Below are 14498 nucleotides of genomic sequence, written 5' to 3' on the forward strand. Positions count from 1 at the left end.
TGAAACAAGTTGACATCACCACTATGGGAGACCTATATACTTAGGTTAGGTTCATTGGTGAGGCAGATCTCAGCTACATCCGTAACCAGTCACTCCTTTTTAAATTCACATATCACAGACTGTGGGGGCCATAAGAGACTTGTATCCCACTTATCCGGTGGAACCACCGACACTGGCGGCATTACAGATGCTCATTACCACTCCGAACAATGCGCACATGGTATCCAAATTATATAGGTTATTGCAGGAGGATATGGTGAGGGTTACCAGTAAGGCTTGAGAACAGTGGGAGGTCCAGTTAGAGATCCCTTTAAGTGATGAGGAATGGCATAGCAGCTGTACACTAATCCGTATTGACACCAAATGCAATTTGAGACTCATTTACTACAAGTATATATACCAAACATACCACACCCCACTCAAGTTACAAAAATGTGGATTGAGGACAGATGCCAAATGCCGCAGATGCGGAAAAGATAATGCCGACTTCATGCACTTAGCTTGGCACTGTGCAAAAATAAGCCAAGATTGGGAGGCTATAACGGCAACCTTAAGCAACATCTTAGAAAAAAAGTTTTGTTTTCCCTCTTTTTTTTGTTAAAAAATATGTTGTATCACGAATGTGTATAATGACTGGTCTCTATATGCTGACTATAGAGGAATACTGTGAACTGGGCTGTTCTGTAAATACTTGTTTTGTTCTGTAAGCACTAAAAAACCTAATTTAAAAAAAAAAAAAGCTCTTGACACAATTCCAACTAGATGGGAATAAGACCTTCCTGATGCATATGGAAAAGAATGCTGGTGCTGTGCATTTCCCTCGCTCACACTGCTATGTGGCAGAAGATAGGAGTGGTTGTGGTTTGCGGAGTACGTTTGTCCATGTATTTTGTGCATGACCCAAGCTCTGAGCATAGGAATAAGCTGCATAGGGAGAGGAATTCTATAGTTCGCTTTGAATTACCTCACGATGTTTCCCAGTAATGTTTGTTCTCTATGAGCAAGGGTAATATAGGCCAATTGAGAAATATTGCCAATACGTCGTATAGGAGGCAATATAGTTACACATGCCTTTGAAAACCAGATTTTGAATAGATGCAAATGGAGAACCTAAATATCAGATAAAGGTTACTTAAGACACCTGAGGCAGGGAATAGTTTGGAGAATGGTCACTCCTTGTTTTGATGACATCAGTCGTGCTCTGACTGTACCTGATGTTTGGAAGGTGTGTTGGAAATGTAATCTTACGAAAACAGATGTTTGCCTTTGAGTAGAAATAGCTTTTTCAGGTATTACATTATACAACACCTGGTGTTCTTTCATATAGACCCTAGCTTGGGTACACTTCACACACCACAGGATACTAGTCCATCATTTTTACTGTTTTTTTTTTTGTTGTTTTTGTTTTTTTTTTTCTCCCTTTTATCTTGTTACTAGCAGCCCGTCCCGACGTTGTCCGGGTATGAATTGCTGCCAGCCAGTAGTATATTGTTTTGTAGGATTTCGTTTTGAGAGCATTTCTTATCTGTGACAGGCCTGTGAAACGCTCTGATTCACAGTGCACTGCTGATGCACTTAAGAGTGCGCGTTCAGTAGTATGTGAACTCGAGTTTCCTACTTTATTTTTCCTTGCAATATTATATAGCGCGAACTCGACAACATGGCATGAGCACAATTTACATCACAGAAGAACACATTCATTTGTGGTAGGCACGGAGAGACAAAGCGATTTGCCTGGAATTACAGGATGTTGAGCTGATGCCGAGATTCAAACGTAGCTCCCCAGCTCTAAAGTTCCCAATTCTAGAACTTGTGGCGGGAGGTGTGTCTAAAAGTGTATGTCGGTGCTGGCCATCAATGAGGGAGACCTGTGCATTTTTCAAATGGGTGGTGAAAAAATATGAGTATGTTGCTGGAGATGTGGGCCGTTGTGCCACCAATGTACTTACCGGGGAGGGTAAACACCTATTATTATTCCGCAACTTTCTTTCCGCATACCATCACTCCGCATTCTTTCATTAAGTACCATGACTCTGCAATAATAATCCACATATGTAAAGCGCGAACAATCACCCTTAAGGGTCTCTAGGCACTAGGGGCCGTCAGGAAGATTAAGCAAGCTATTGCCCAGAGTCGCATGGTGCTGGGCTCATCTGCCGCCGGCGCTGGGGATCGAACCGTGATCCCAAGAGTCTCAAACAGCTAAGCGCGATTTACAACAAATAACAAAAAGAGTGCTTCCTAAGGAAAGTTCTAACTTTGTCACATTTTGATGTAATTCCGCTCAGGTTTTTTTTCTGCATCACTTCCCAACATTTCATTTGGGAATTAACAGAGGAAAGCTATTTTGGTACCTCCACCCACTTTTTCTCAGCCCCCATTTCCTGCATCGCCAAAACTTAAAGGGACCAATGTGGGTGATTTTTTTTTTTTGGGGGGGGGGGACAGTCTCACCCCACACTCCTTCCAAGAAGCTTAATTCCTGGGGCTGGGATCATAAGCTCACTTCCGAGGATCAGGGATGGGTACCGCTCGCCCCTTCCGCATGAAGCGAACGAAGTAACTGTTAACTTCACATTCACTGCTTCATAACATACCATGAGTATTTGTAAAGCGAACGTTCACCCCTGACAGATGTTTATTGTTACCCAACTCAATGGTACTCATTTTATCGACATCAGATGGATGAAAGGCTGAGTGGACCCACCAGGATTTGAACCTGTGACCTTGAGGTCGAACACATGCCCCTGCAGTGGATAAACTAGTCTTCTGAGCGGTAGCTCAGCATGTGGAGACCCCTTGCAAGGCTTTTAACCCCTTCTCTGCAGGCGTCTGCCAACGGCCGTCGCACACACTACCTTCGTAGTGCTGCGCACGTCCGTTGATCGACGCAGCCCTCCCACTGCACCAATCCGTCGCACCGCGGTGGAATTGCAGCCGCGGTTAAGCGGTTAAAAAAATGTTTTTGTTGCTTCCCCTAGAAAGGGTTGGGGGCATCTCCAGGTTTTTTTCCTTCGTTTTATTAAAATATTGGGATTCACAGAGCACAGTGCACAGTAGGCCCCATAAACAGGCCTCAAAGCATTTTTATAAAGTGCTGCAAGTTTCCTGGATCATTTAAGCAAAGAGCTTACCACAATTTTAAAAATTCTCTGAGCTGCAGCTGTATGCCTTGGTCTTTGATTGCTACATTTCATGTATTTTTGTTTTAAAACCGATTTATTAACTGTTCTGCCACTACTAGACTGAGGTTTTAGGGGAAAAAAATAACTTGACCAAACTGGGGAAATTGTTTTCTGATCGTACACAGGTTTGCGTTACGTATTGATTCATTAATTTAGTTCCAATGTTGAAAAATTGATATTTCTAACTAATGTCCGCATAAACCATTGCCTCTCCGTTTGAGAGGTATACTGGATATGCGTTAGTCTTGAACTCGTAGCTGGTTTCGTATACATTGGGGATATGTTGTGTGACAAAGGTCAAGTGAAATGAAAACAAATGTGGTAGTTTCTCCTGCTTTAGAGCAGGGCATCCAAGAAGAATATGACCCCTCCCCCACTTGGGATGGGTTGTATAATTTAGGCCTGACTTGAAAGCACAGCTGTCTGATTGACCTGTTGACAGTAATTCTTTAAAACGTACATAGTGTGGGCATTGGCTCCACCCACGAGTATATTTGTGTGTGAATATTTATTTTTCCAAATATGGAAAAGAAATAACTAGATTTGAATTTCTCATCTGCAGTGTTTTAATCTAGAACAAAACATAACCAATGGCTTTTAAGGGATAAATTGTAGCCGTGGCAAAAATTAATAGTGTACACTGTCTTGCTTATTACGATATTAAGGTTTATATGTTTCCTCTTCTTTGGTAAGAAAAAATATAAGGCGTTTATAAATTTTCTTTGTATGCAATTCCTTTTTGAGTATCTGTAATATTAAGAAACCTCGCATCAGACTTGGCTGCCCTGACGTTTTTTTTAATTTAAAGTTTGAATCTGGATGGTCGGACTGTGCGTTTTAAGAGTTGTCTAATCTTATTTCCATGAATTTTCAGTTGTTTTTAATTAACCTAAGATGCCGCCTCATTTTAGGTGCACTAGATATGACCAAATGTGTTGGTCTATGACATTAAAACAGATCTTGTAACATTTGGAAAGTAAAGAATTTCTCCTTTAACCTTGGGATGAAATGCAAACATGAAGCACGGCTTTTCACCTCCCGACCTTGTTAACTCTTCTGCATCAGTGGGTACCATCTTGTGTATCGTGGGAACCTCACAGTAGCGTTAGGACTTCCCAGAAAGGAGGAATATTTCCCGCTTAACATTGGTGAATCTAACCAGAAGCAAAACACCGCTCTGCTCATACTTTTAGTTTTAAATACTCATTATTTCTTCCCTGTGTCCACAACTTTTAGTTTTACCCTCCACTGAAATCCTGTGCACAAAAGGTTCCATACAGTTTTCTGCAATTGTAGGCATATATTAACTTCGGAATATTACTGCAGACTCTTTTTTTTGTATGCTAAATGCCACTACAATGCCTTGTAAAGTGAGGTTACGTATGGAACCCGTTTACTCATCAGATCATCTTTTTAGGTCGAAGCCTAAAATACAAGCTGTGCTGTCTGGTTCGCGAACAACATCTTGAGGACATTCGGAAAGCTTTCCTGGGAATATATTTGGCTCATTGGTTACCATTGGCTTTGTGGTTCTCAACTGCTTGCTTATTATTTGCTGGCTGAAATTGTTTTAGAATGTCTGTCTTGAGTCTTCCCTTTTGTTGCTCAAACCCTATTAAAGGTATTTTTCCACCAGTGCTTTAAATCTTGCTCTCATCTTATCACATTTTCTCGGCATTCAAAGACGAAGGTCAAATATCAAGCTGTATCTTCCAGAGAGCTTGGTGTTTACTTTTCTTTCTCCGTCTTAAAAGTAATAGGATTTATTTGACAGTCATGCAAAATACTGAGGGTGTGCTTGACAAAGGCTGCACAATGTTATTTTTTCTGTCACACAACAACATTTAAATGTCTGTAAATTACCTGCAGATATTTCAGAATATTTAAAAATTGGAAAAGTGCAAATGAAGCAATTTTTTGGTTAATACTGAAGTGAGTGGAATCAAATATATTCTAATACGATCAAAACAAGTCAATACACTAGGTGATGACATTTCCAAACGTTATCGTTTGTTTGCTGTATATAGCAAAACTATATCTATTCATATATACGGGTCATTTCAATTGAAGATGTTATCTGTAATCGTAGTACGTTACCAAACCATGCATACTTCACTTTATCCCACCCCACTCTATTTCACACCACTACAGTCCACTATGCACCACTCCATAACTCTCCATACGTGCTCTGCTCTGCACTCTGCACCCCTTCACTCTACGCTTCTACATCGCTCTACTGTATGCTAATGCACTATACCCCATACTGCTGCACTCTTTGGCGCTGCCCCACTCTGCGCCATTCCACTCTGCGCTGCCCCACTCTGCGCTGCCCCACTCTGCGCTGCCCCACTCTGCGCTGCCCCACTCTGCGCTGCCCCACTCTGCGCCATTCCACTCTGCGCCATTCCACTCTGCGCCATTCCACTCTGCGCCATTCCACTCTGCGCCATTCCACTCTGCGCCATTCCACTCTGCGCCATTCCACTCTGCACCATTCCACTCTGCACCATTCCACTCTAGTCTGCACCATTCCACTCTATGACTGTGCACTCTATGCCTGTGCACTCTAGTCTGCACCATTCCACTCTACGCCTGTGCACTCTATGCCTGTGCACTCTAGTCTGCACCATTCAAAACTGTGCCTGTGCACTCTAGTCTGCACCATTCAAAACTGTGCCTGTGCACTCTAGTCTGCACCATTCAATTCTGTGCCTGTGCACTCTAGTCTGCACCATTCAATTCTGTGCCTATGCACTCTAGCCTGCACCATTCAATTATGTGCCAGTGCACTCTAGTCTGTACCATTCAATTCTATGTCAGAGCACTCTAGTCTGTACCATTCCCCTCTACGCCACTCTAATCTATCTGCACTGGACTCTGCTGTGAACTACTCCCCTCTGTGCCGCTCCCCTCTGTGCCGCTCCACGCCCTTCCACTCTACGCCGCTCCGCTCTGCGCCAGTGCACTCTAATCCCCTACACTTTGCGCCACTCTATTCTACATCGCTCTATGCCGCTGCACTGTGCACGCTCCACTCTGTGCCGCTCCACTCTATTCTACATCACTCTATTCTACATCACTCTATGCCACTGCATGCTACACCACTCCACACCACTCTAATCTACTCAGCAACACTGCTCTTCTCGACACTGCACTCTACTACACTGCATGCTACCCTGCAACAATCTACTGTATGCCAGTGCACTCTACACTGCATGCTACTCTGAAACAATCTACTCTGTGCCGCTCTACTCTGCGCCGCACCGCTCCACTCTGCGCCACTCTATTTTACATCACTCTGTGCCACTGCATGCTACACCACCCACGCCACTCCAGTCCACTTATCTACTCAGCAACGCTGCTCTTTACGACATTGCACTCTACAACACTGCATCCTCCTCTGAAACAATCTACTGTACCCCAGTGCATTCTGCACCACTTTGTGTCATTCCATTCTGCGCCACTCCACCCCACTGCAGTCTACCTTGCACCACTGAACGCCACTTTGTTTTATGCTGCTGCACTCCACACCTCTGCACTCTACATCACGTTACTTAAAACCAATGCATTCTACGCCACTGCACTCTGCGCCTTTACACTCTAAGCCAATCTACTCTGCACCCCTACACTTTGCCACTCTACTCTGCCACTGCGCCCTATACCACTGCACTCCACTCTGCACCACTCCTCTGCTCTGCAGAACCACTCTGCATCGCTTTGCACCACTCCACTCTCACCATACCACTCCACTCTGGCCCACTCCAAAATAATCTACTCTATGCCACTGCACTCTACGCCATTCTACTCTGCATCACTCTACTCTAAACCACTGCATCCTATGCCAATGCACTCACCAACATTTTACTCAAAACCAATGCACTCTACTGTACTCTACCCCAGCTACTCTTCACCACTGTACTCTACACCTCTATACTCTATTCTGCAACACTCTATGCCACTTTAATCTATGCCACTCTACGCCATTACCCTCTACGCCACTCTTGTACTCTGCACCACACTGTTATACTCTGCACCACACTCTACTCTGCACCACTGCACACTACGACACTCTGCTCAAGACTGCACTCTACCACTGAACTCGATACCACTGAGCTACTCTACACTATTGTGCTCTATGGCACTGTATTCTAAGCCACTCTTTTCTACTTTGCACCACGGTACTCTGTGCCACTCTACTCTGCACCACCCTACGCCAATGCACTCAATGCCACTCTACTGCACTCTACTCCTTTTTTGGGGGGGTGGGGGAGGAGTTTATATAGCGCGAACTAGACCCGAAGGTATCAGAGCGCTTTACACATTCATTTTTTTTTATTAGGCACGGCGAGATTAAGTGATTGGCCCAGAATAAGAGGATGTTGAGTGTCCCTGCCGAGACTCCAACCCGGTTCCCCAGCTTTGTGGTCGACCGCCCTAGCTGTTAGGCCACATCTTTACATGCCATTGATCTACGGTTGGCGCCACTGCACTCTACACCACTTTACTTAAAACCAGTGAACCCTATGCCACAGCACTCTACACCAAACTACTCTGAACCACTGTACTTTATGCCACTCCACTCTACTCCACTCTACTCTACTCCATTAAATTCTGCTCCCCTCTTTGCCACTTCACGATACTACTCCACTCTGACATTCTACACAACTCCCACTATGTCAATCCATGCCACTTTACCCCACTCTGTTCTAAGACACATTACTCCACTCCTCCACTCTACGCCACACCACTCTGACTGTAGCACTCCCCTCTACGCTAGAAAACTGTAATCCACTTTGCCTTTCCACTCTTCTCCACTACTCAACTCTTTGCCACTCCACTCTACAACAATCTATTCCGCTCCACACAACTCTACTCAACAACACTCTAATGCTCTATGCCACTCCCCAACACTATACTCCACTCTGACGCACTACTCAACTTTACTCCACTCTTCGTCCTCCCACTATACTTCACTTACGGCACTCAACTCCACTCTCCCTTACCGCACTAACTTTTAGCCATGCTGAACAGCAGCCACGTTACTGTACAACATGGCTAAAACATATTGGTTTTGGCTATTGTTTGTTGTAAGAGTTTTCCCGGTCTGCCTCTTCACTGCACATACCTTGTCCTTGGAATGCACAGTTCTCCCCAAGGTTTCCATAGCCATTTATTCCACAAGTGTAATTTTGTAATACAGACATGCTTATCTGATTTTTGTGGCTTGCTAAAATACATTTAGTAACACACTTGTTTTGTTAGTCATGTTAGTTGAGTTAAGGCTATGACTATCTCAGTATGCATTTGACATTGCCACGTTTTGCAGATGACATTAGATGAAGTATTAACCAATGCATCTTTGACAATGAAACCTAGATAAGCTACTATACAGCCACTATGCCCAGTATGTAATCCACACACGGTAATATGGTGTTTCTCTATGTAAACCTAGACTTAAGATCATGAATCTTTGTCCGACCACTTGGTGATGTACCCCATTTTTGGGTCTCGTCTGGCGTTGGCGCTCAAGCGCTGCTCTCGCCAGCACGACGGCCTTTTGGAATCGATACGGATCCCAAAATGTCCCCGCTGTTATAAACATTGCGCATTGTGAGCGCGGGCCGCCTGGTCACACTTGTTTATTTTTCTTGCGCCTTGCTGCGTTTGTCGAGGTTTAAGTTTCAGTCGGTATAACGGGTCGATGAGCTGCAGGCACGTCCCTGCTCTGCGGATGTAAAACTCAACTCCACTCCTTTATCGAGAGGAAAGGTAAACGGAAAACTGGGAACGTTTAGAATTGGCGTGGGAGCTGCGCCTGCCCTGGAAATTACGCCACGTCGGAGGTTGGGGTGCAGCTCCTTTCTGGTCCTTTCTACTCCGGCCTCCCGCTCCAACCAGTCATTCTTCGAATCCCCACCTCCTTGCAATACCACTCCGTACCCCTGTCCCTTACTTTGAGCGCATGCTTGTTCTGTTTTAGTTGTTGAATGGGAGCTGTCAGTTCAAAACTGGTTCGTTCAATTGCCACCTATTGTCGCGATTTGAGGCTTGATTCAGGCATTCTTTTGAAGGCATGGGTGCCCCGTGCACGCTCCGCTGTGGAAACTGTGGTTTGCAAATTACAGTGGAGTGAGGGAAGGGAGATGACCTGCAGGCCTTTCACATGGAAAGAGAGACAAACGTGTTCTTTTTCATTTAATAGTAGCAACCGCAGTCGGAATCTGGTGGTCCAGCTCCCACAGATGGTCTGCCTTTCAATTAGAATAAATGGTGCTTCAACTGTCCCAACCTGCGATGTCAGGATGACATTAAGCACGCTTGCTTGTAGAGCCTGGCAGGAGGGTAAGTAAGTAGGCCACAAGGTGGACGGCTAAGCACCCCGGCACCCCTTGGTTAGGCATTGAATCTCAAGTTACCATCCTCGTGTAGGAATCCAGCAGTAGCCTTGAGGAATGGCTAGTGGGTCACTGCTTGCAAGCCACTAGAACAAGCATTAAAAATGCAATAGGTCTCTCCTTTGATTAAGTTAAGCCATTTGCTTTGCTAATGGTATTGTATAGCAAAGCAAATGGCTTTAACTTAATAAAAGGCAAGACCTATTGCATTTTCAATGCTTGTTAATTGTGAATCCTTGTTTGTCCTTTAGACCTAGCTGCACCACTCTGCAGCAATGAAATTCTTATTCATGAAAGTAGATTGACGCCTTTGGGGTGGGAGAGAGGGCACAGATAGCACAGATCTGCTTCTGAATGCTATCAGCAGTCCAATAGTGTTATTGATTGTTTCGCCAATATGCTTTTTTATTATATATGTATAATTTTCGTTTTAAATCATAGCTTGTCGGATCTACATGTTCACAGCATATGGAATAAAAAGGTTTTCAATGTATTATATTCAGCAAATATAATCATGAACTAAAGTTATTTCTCAATCTCTAAAAACGGTGATAAAAATGCATTGTGCGGTCAAAAATAAAAAATGTATTTCTTCATCAGACTAATTCACCATTTAACTCATTTACCCTTCTCTGTTAGCTTGGATCATCCAAATACTCTCAGGTACAATTTCATTTCAACATTACCATTACAGTGTGGTGTTCGTGTAAGTTTGTGGCTCATACTCGGTTATGTTTTTCATTTTAGTGATGCAGCAGCTAAGGTGATGGTTGAACTTTTAGGAAGTTACACAGAAGACAATGCATCGCAGGCACGTGTTGATGCACACAGGTACAGCATTTAGAATTTGCTAACATTCCTGCTCATGATTGTATGAAACTAAATGTATGTTATCTCCAAATAAGAATTGGCTTTGTTGTGATGTTTAAATACACATACTTGTCCTACATTGTTACTACGGTAGTTGCATGTAGCATTAAGAACATTTCACTAGACTTCCCTTACTCCTCGTCTCTGATACCTTCGTTGATCTGAAAAGATGAGGCTAACTACTTAACATTAAAAACATATGGGCCACTTCCGTTTTTTTATAACCAGTCTATTGTCATGGTTTTGGATGATACTTTGTATGAACAGCAACTGAAAACGACTGTAATCATTCTCCTTTCCCAGTAATGATCCACCTACTGATACATTTATTAATATTGTTACATGCCGTTCCTGCTTCTTTGGAAGCATAAATATTTCTGTACGTGAAAAAAGGTTCCAAAATATACTCAAGTAGAAAACATTAATGAAAGCATACCCACGTCAAGTACCCTCTCGGAATGAAAATGGTGTTTCAGTGCTTTATTGCATGTTCTTTGTTTGCCAATGGATGCTGATCTTGATTTCAATGGTTTCATGCTAGCCATTGTACTAATAGCTCTGCTTATGAAATGGAGAATAAGTTCCTTACATTGGATGGGGGAAAGCAATTGCCAGTAGTTTTCCAAATGTTGGAGAACATTTTCTTTCTCCTTCAGTATTCTCCAACGACGATTAGCATGTAGTGGAGGTATTACTCTGGAAGCTGTAATTCCACTGCCTCAGGCTACCACCCTACCTGCCAGTTGCCAGCTTTTGTCGAAAGTCTTGACAGGACTGCAGAATGAGGGCCAAGACGTGTGGACTGGAAGGCAGCTAGGTCTTTAAGAAACGGGAGAAGAAAGTCACAAATCTGTGTGTCTGTCATCAGCAGCACAGAAATGATGAGGCGCTAAAATCAGCAGCACAGAAATGATGAGGCGCTAAAAGTTACAGAGCTGAGAGCAAGAGATGCGCGGTTCTGTGTTTGAGATACACATCAAAGAGGTTAAGAGTAGGTAGGAGACATATCCGAACGTTAGTCGTCAGACAAAAGCAAAACATTGAGGGAGACCACAAAGGCTGGGAGCTCACATAGCCATGTGAATCGCATTGATTTCTACTAGCTAGAACACACAAACCATTCCTGTTCTCATGTTCACATTGAACTATGAGCATTTCTGTCACTTGTAAATGAAATACAGCATTCACGAAAATACAGTGTGATCAGCATCTATCTGCTTCAACATCAGAAGTTACTCCTTCCCAGGGGTGTTTGTATCTCCACCATGACTTAAACCACCTCTGATATTACATTGGCAAGTCCACGTAGAATATCCGTTGAACAGTTGTGGGAGCTTCTCCCCTCCACCTCAGTAAGCCTTGCTTTGGGAATGTCGGTTTCAGAGCTCGGTTTGGTTTGGTTGCTCTTTGTAAGCTATAATATCAATTCCGAGTTTAGGGCTATGCTTGCCCCTTTACTTGTTAGTCTGTTTATGGTGTTTGGGCCTTGAAAGCAAGTTAGGAAAATGAATTTGCGGTGATTAGATTCAATGTTTTTAATAGCCTTTGTGGCATTCTTTGGTCTTATGTAAAGGTAAGTAAAATCCACTAAAATGAATGTGAGGAATATGCAAATAATGAAATCTGGAAAACGGGGGTCAAGTATGCATGTTGGCCTAGCTTTAACGTATTCAATTATTTAAAGACAGTTCTTTCTTTGCCATACGTTTTTCCCTGGTATCACAAGTTGGTAATGTGTAACACCAGCCCTGTTTCTGGAGAGTAAACTATCTAATTTGGATGTACAAATTCATTGTGAACCCAAATTTGTTTTTACTGTCTTGGAACATCCAGCCTTGGAAAATGGTTTAATGACATCATTTGGTTGAAGCTGTGATTTTTGCCCCAAACAGAAGGCAGCATACAATGTGCCTCCAAGAAAAATGTTGCTGATTTTCATTCCTCAATTAATTTTCCTGTCTGCATTTTCCATTCATACAAAGAATGACACTTTTTAAATCGGTTTCTGATTAAGCATTTTACCAATCTGTTTTTCTTCCTTTTTAAGATGTATTGTGCGAGCGTTAAAGGATCCAAAAACCTTTCTTCTTGACCACCTTCTTTCCTTAAAACCTGTTAAGTTCTTGGAAGGAGAACTTATTCATGATGTAAGTAGTTATTTGCTGTTTTAAACAAAACATTGTCAGAATAAATACCCTGTTGTGGAATTTTCAGCGATTTAGGAATGGGAGAGAAGAGGTTGACTGAAGATTTTCTCAATTTGAAAGTGTCTATATAAAGACCTGCAGTTTGAATAATGTGTAATTGAAATTGTTTTTTTCGGCTTCAACTTCTATATGAGAAGCTTTTTTAAATAAAACTTTTTATTAAGACAGTGTTTCGATTTTCGGACATCACAGTGATAATACAATGATTGACTTTTTACATGGATTATAGATTAGTTGATAATTTTGATTATACACGGTAGTGGTTGATACTTCAGCACTACGATCTCTATACAACAGGTGAGGTGGGAGGGGAAGGGAGAGAGGGTGGAACACAAATATTTCCCCAATACATATTTCATTTACCCCATACATGTGACCACGTTCTTGGACATTCCCTGGCCTCATATACAGTCTTTTCCCTCATCATGCAACAGTCCATGTCTTTCTTCCAGGCGCCCACCGTTGGTTCTATTGTTGCCACCCACATTCTAGCTCTATTTTGTTTGGCGACCATCAGGCCCAATGTTACCCATGTTTTTTCTTGACTGTTCAGGTCTGTGGGTTCCCAAATATTCGACAGGCATCTTTTAATTTCAAGTTCCAGCCTTGACCCCAGAGCCTCCTCCATGCTAACGTATACCCCCCTCCAGTACCCTTTGATGTGTGCACATTCCCATATTATATGTAAAAATGTGCCCGCTCAACCACACCGCCCCCTTCTCCACAGGTTCGCCACCTTGGATATCCCAATAATGTCCCATCGATCAAAACCCTTCGTCGTTCTTAGCGTGCCCAATTGTTCTGAGTCTCACAATGGGCTGGCCAGCGTGATGTTTTTGGCCCAGCCCAGACCCTAAGTGACAGTGTGCCACACCTGGACGTAGTGTCCTGTGGGTCCAGTAAGTTGAAATTTTGTGGGTTTGGAGTAGATTGCCCCAATGTAGTTCCACCTGTTCATTCTGTAGCCTGGGTCATCCAGCTGCTGATTTATACAATGATTAATGGCAGTTAGATGAGCAGCTCAGTTGTATTTTTTAATATCTGGGAGGCCTATTCCCCTATCATACCACGCCCTCACCAATATTGGCAGCAATATTCAGGGTTGCCCCACAAACCCCCGCCATAGCCCCCCCCCTCCCCCCCCCTCCCCTCCACTGAGTAATTCTCTCTGCACACTTTCTATGGCTTTAAAGTATGTCGCCGGAACCGGATTAGGGGAGTTTTGTAAAACATATAGAAGGCGTGGCAATGACATCATTTTAAATAGTGGGGCCCTGCCCAGCAATGATTGGGAAAGAGCCCTTGTGTTTTCCACGTCTCCTTTTAATCGTTGCTGCTGGGATTGGAGATTACGCTCATAACTACCTCTTGGATCAGTTGTTATGTACATACCTAGGAATTTGTAACTGCATTTGGCTTCTTCCACTGGGCATCCCCTAGGTAGGGGAGGGAGTCTCCCGTTCAACACATTGATCAGTGATTTGTTCCAATTAATAGTGTATCCCGAGTAGTTGCCGAAAGTTTGTAAATATATTTTGAACCCTGTGCAGGGAGACTCTGGGCAAAGCCAGGTACAATAAGATATTGTCCGCGTAAAGGGAAATGCTTTCCTCCCAGTCCTCTGACCATCTCAAACCTCGTATGATGGGGTCCCTACAGATCCATGCCGCAAGGGACTCCAGAGTCATCACAAAAAGCAGCGGGGACAGAGGGCAACCCTGTGTGGTCCCCTCTCCTAAGGGTGAAAACTGCTGATTTATTTTTTCAAATTATTATTTTTATTATTGTTTACAACTACCTGCGCTTGAGGCTCCAAGTATAGCAGCTTAATCGAACTGGTG

At 43.3% G+C, this 14498-nt stretch overlaps 1 protein-coding gene across 2 annotated transcripts in view; it reads left to right on the plus strand.

Moving 5' to 3' along the window:
* Positions 1-14498, plus strand: part of EIF3M (eukaryotic translation initiation factor 3 subunit M) — a 206788-nt gene that overhangs the window by 100928 nt on the left and 91362 nt on the right. Inside the window, exons 6-8 of one of the 2 annotated variants that reach the window (XM_086955849.1) lie at positions 10220-10243; positions 10328-10411; positions 12498-12597. In XM_086955849.1, the coding sequence (XP_086811975.1) occupies positions 10220-10243; positions 10328-10411; positions 12498-12597 (208 nt within the window). The remainder of the gene's footprint in view (positions 1-10219; positions 10244-10327; positions 10412-12497; positions 12598-14498) is intronic. The other variant, XM_086955850.1, reaches the window with a different exon arrangement.

This window comes from Lissotriton vulgaris, chromosome 2_1, assembly GCF_964263255.1.
Source record: "Lissotriton vulgaris chromosome 2_1, aLisVul1.2, whole genome shotgun sequence".
NCBI lineage: Eukaryota > Metazoa > Chordata > Amphibia > Caudata > Salamandridae > Lissotriton > Lissotriton vulgaris.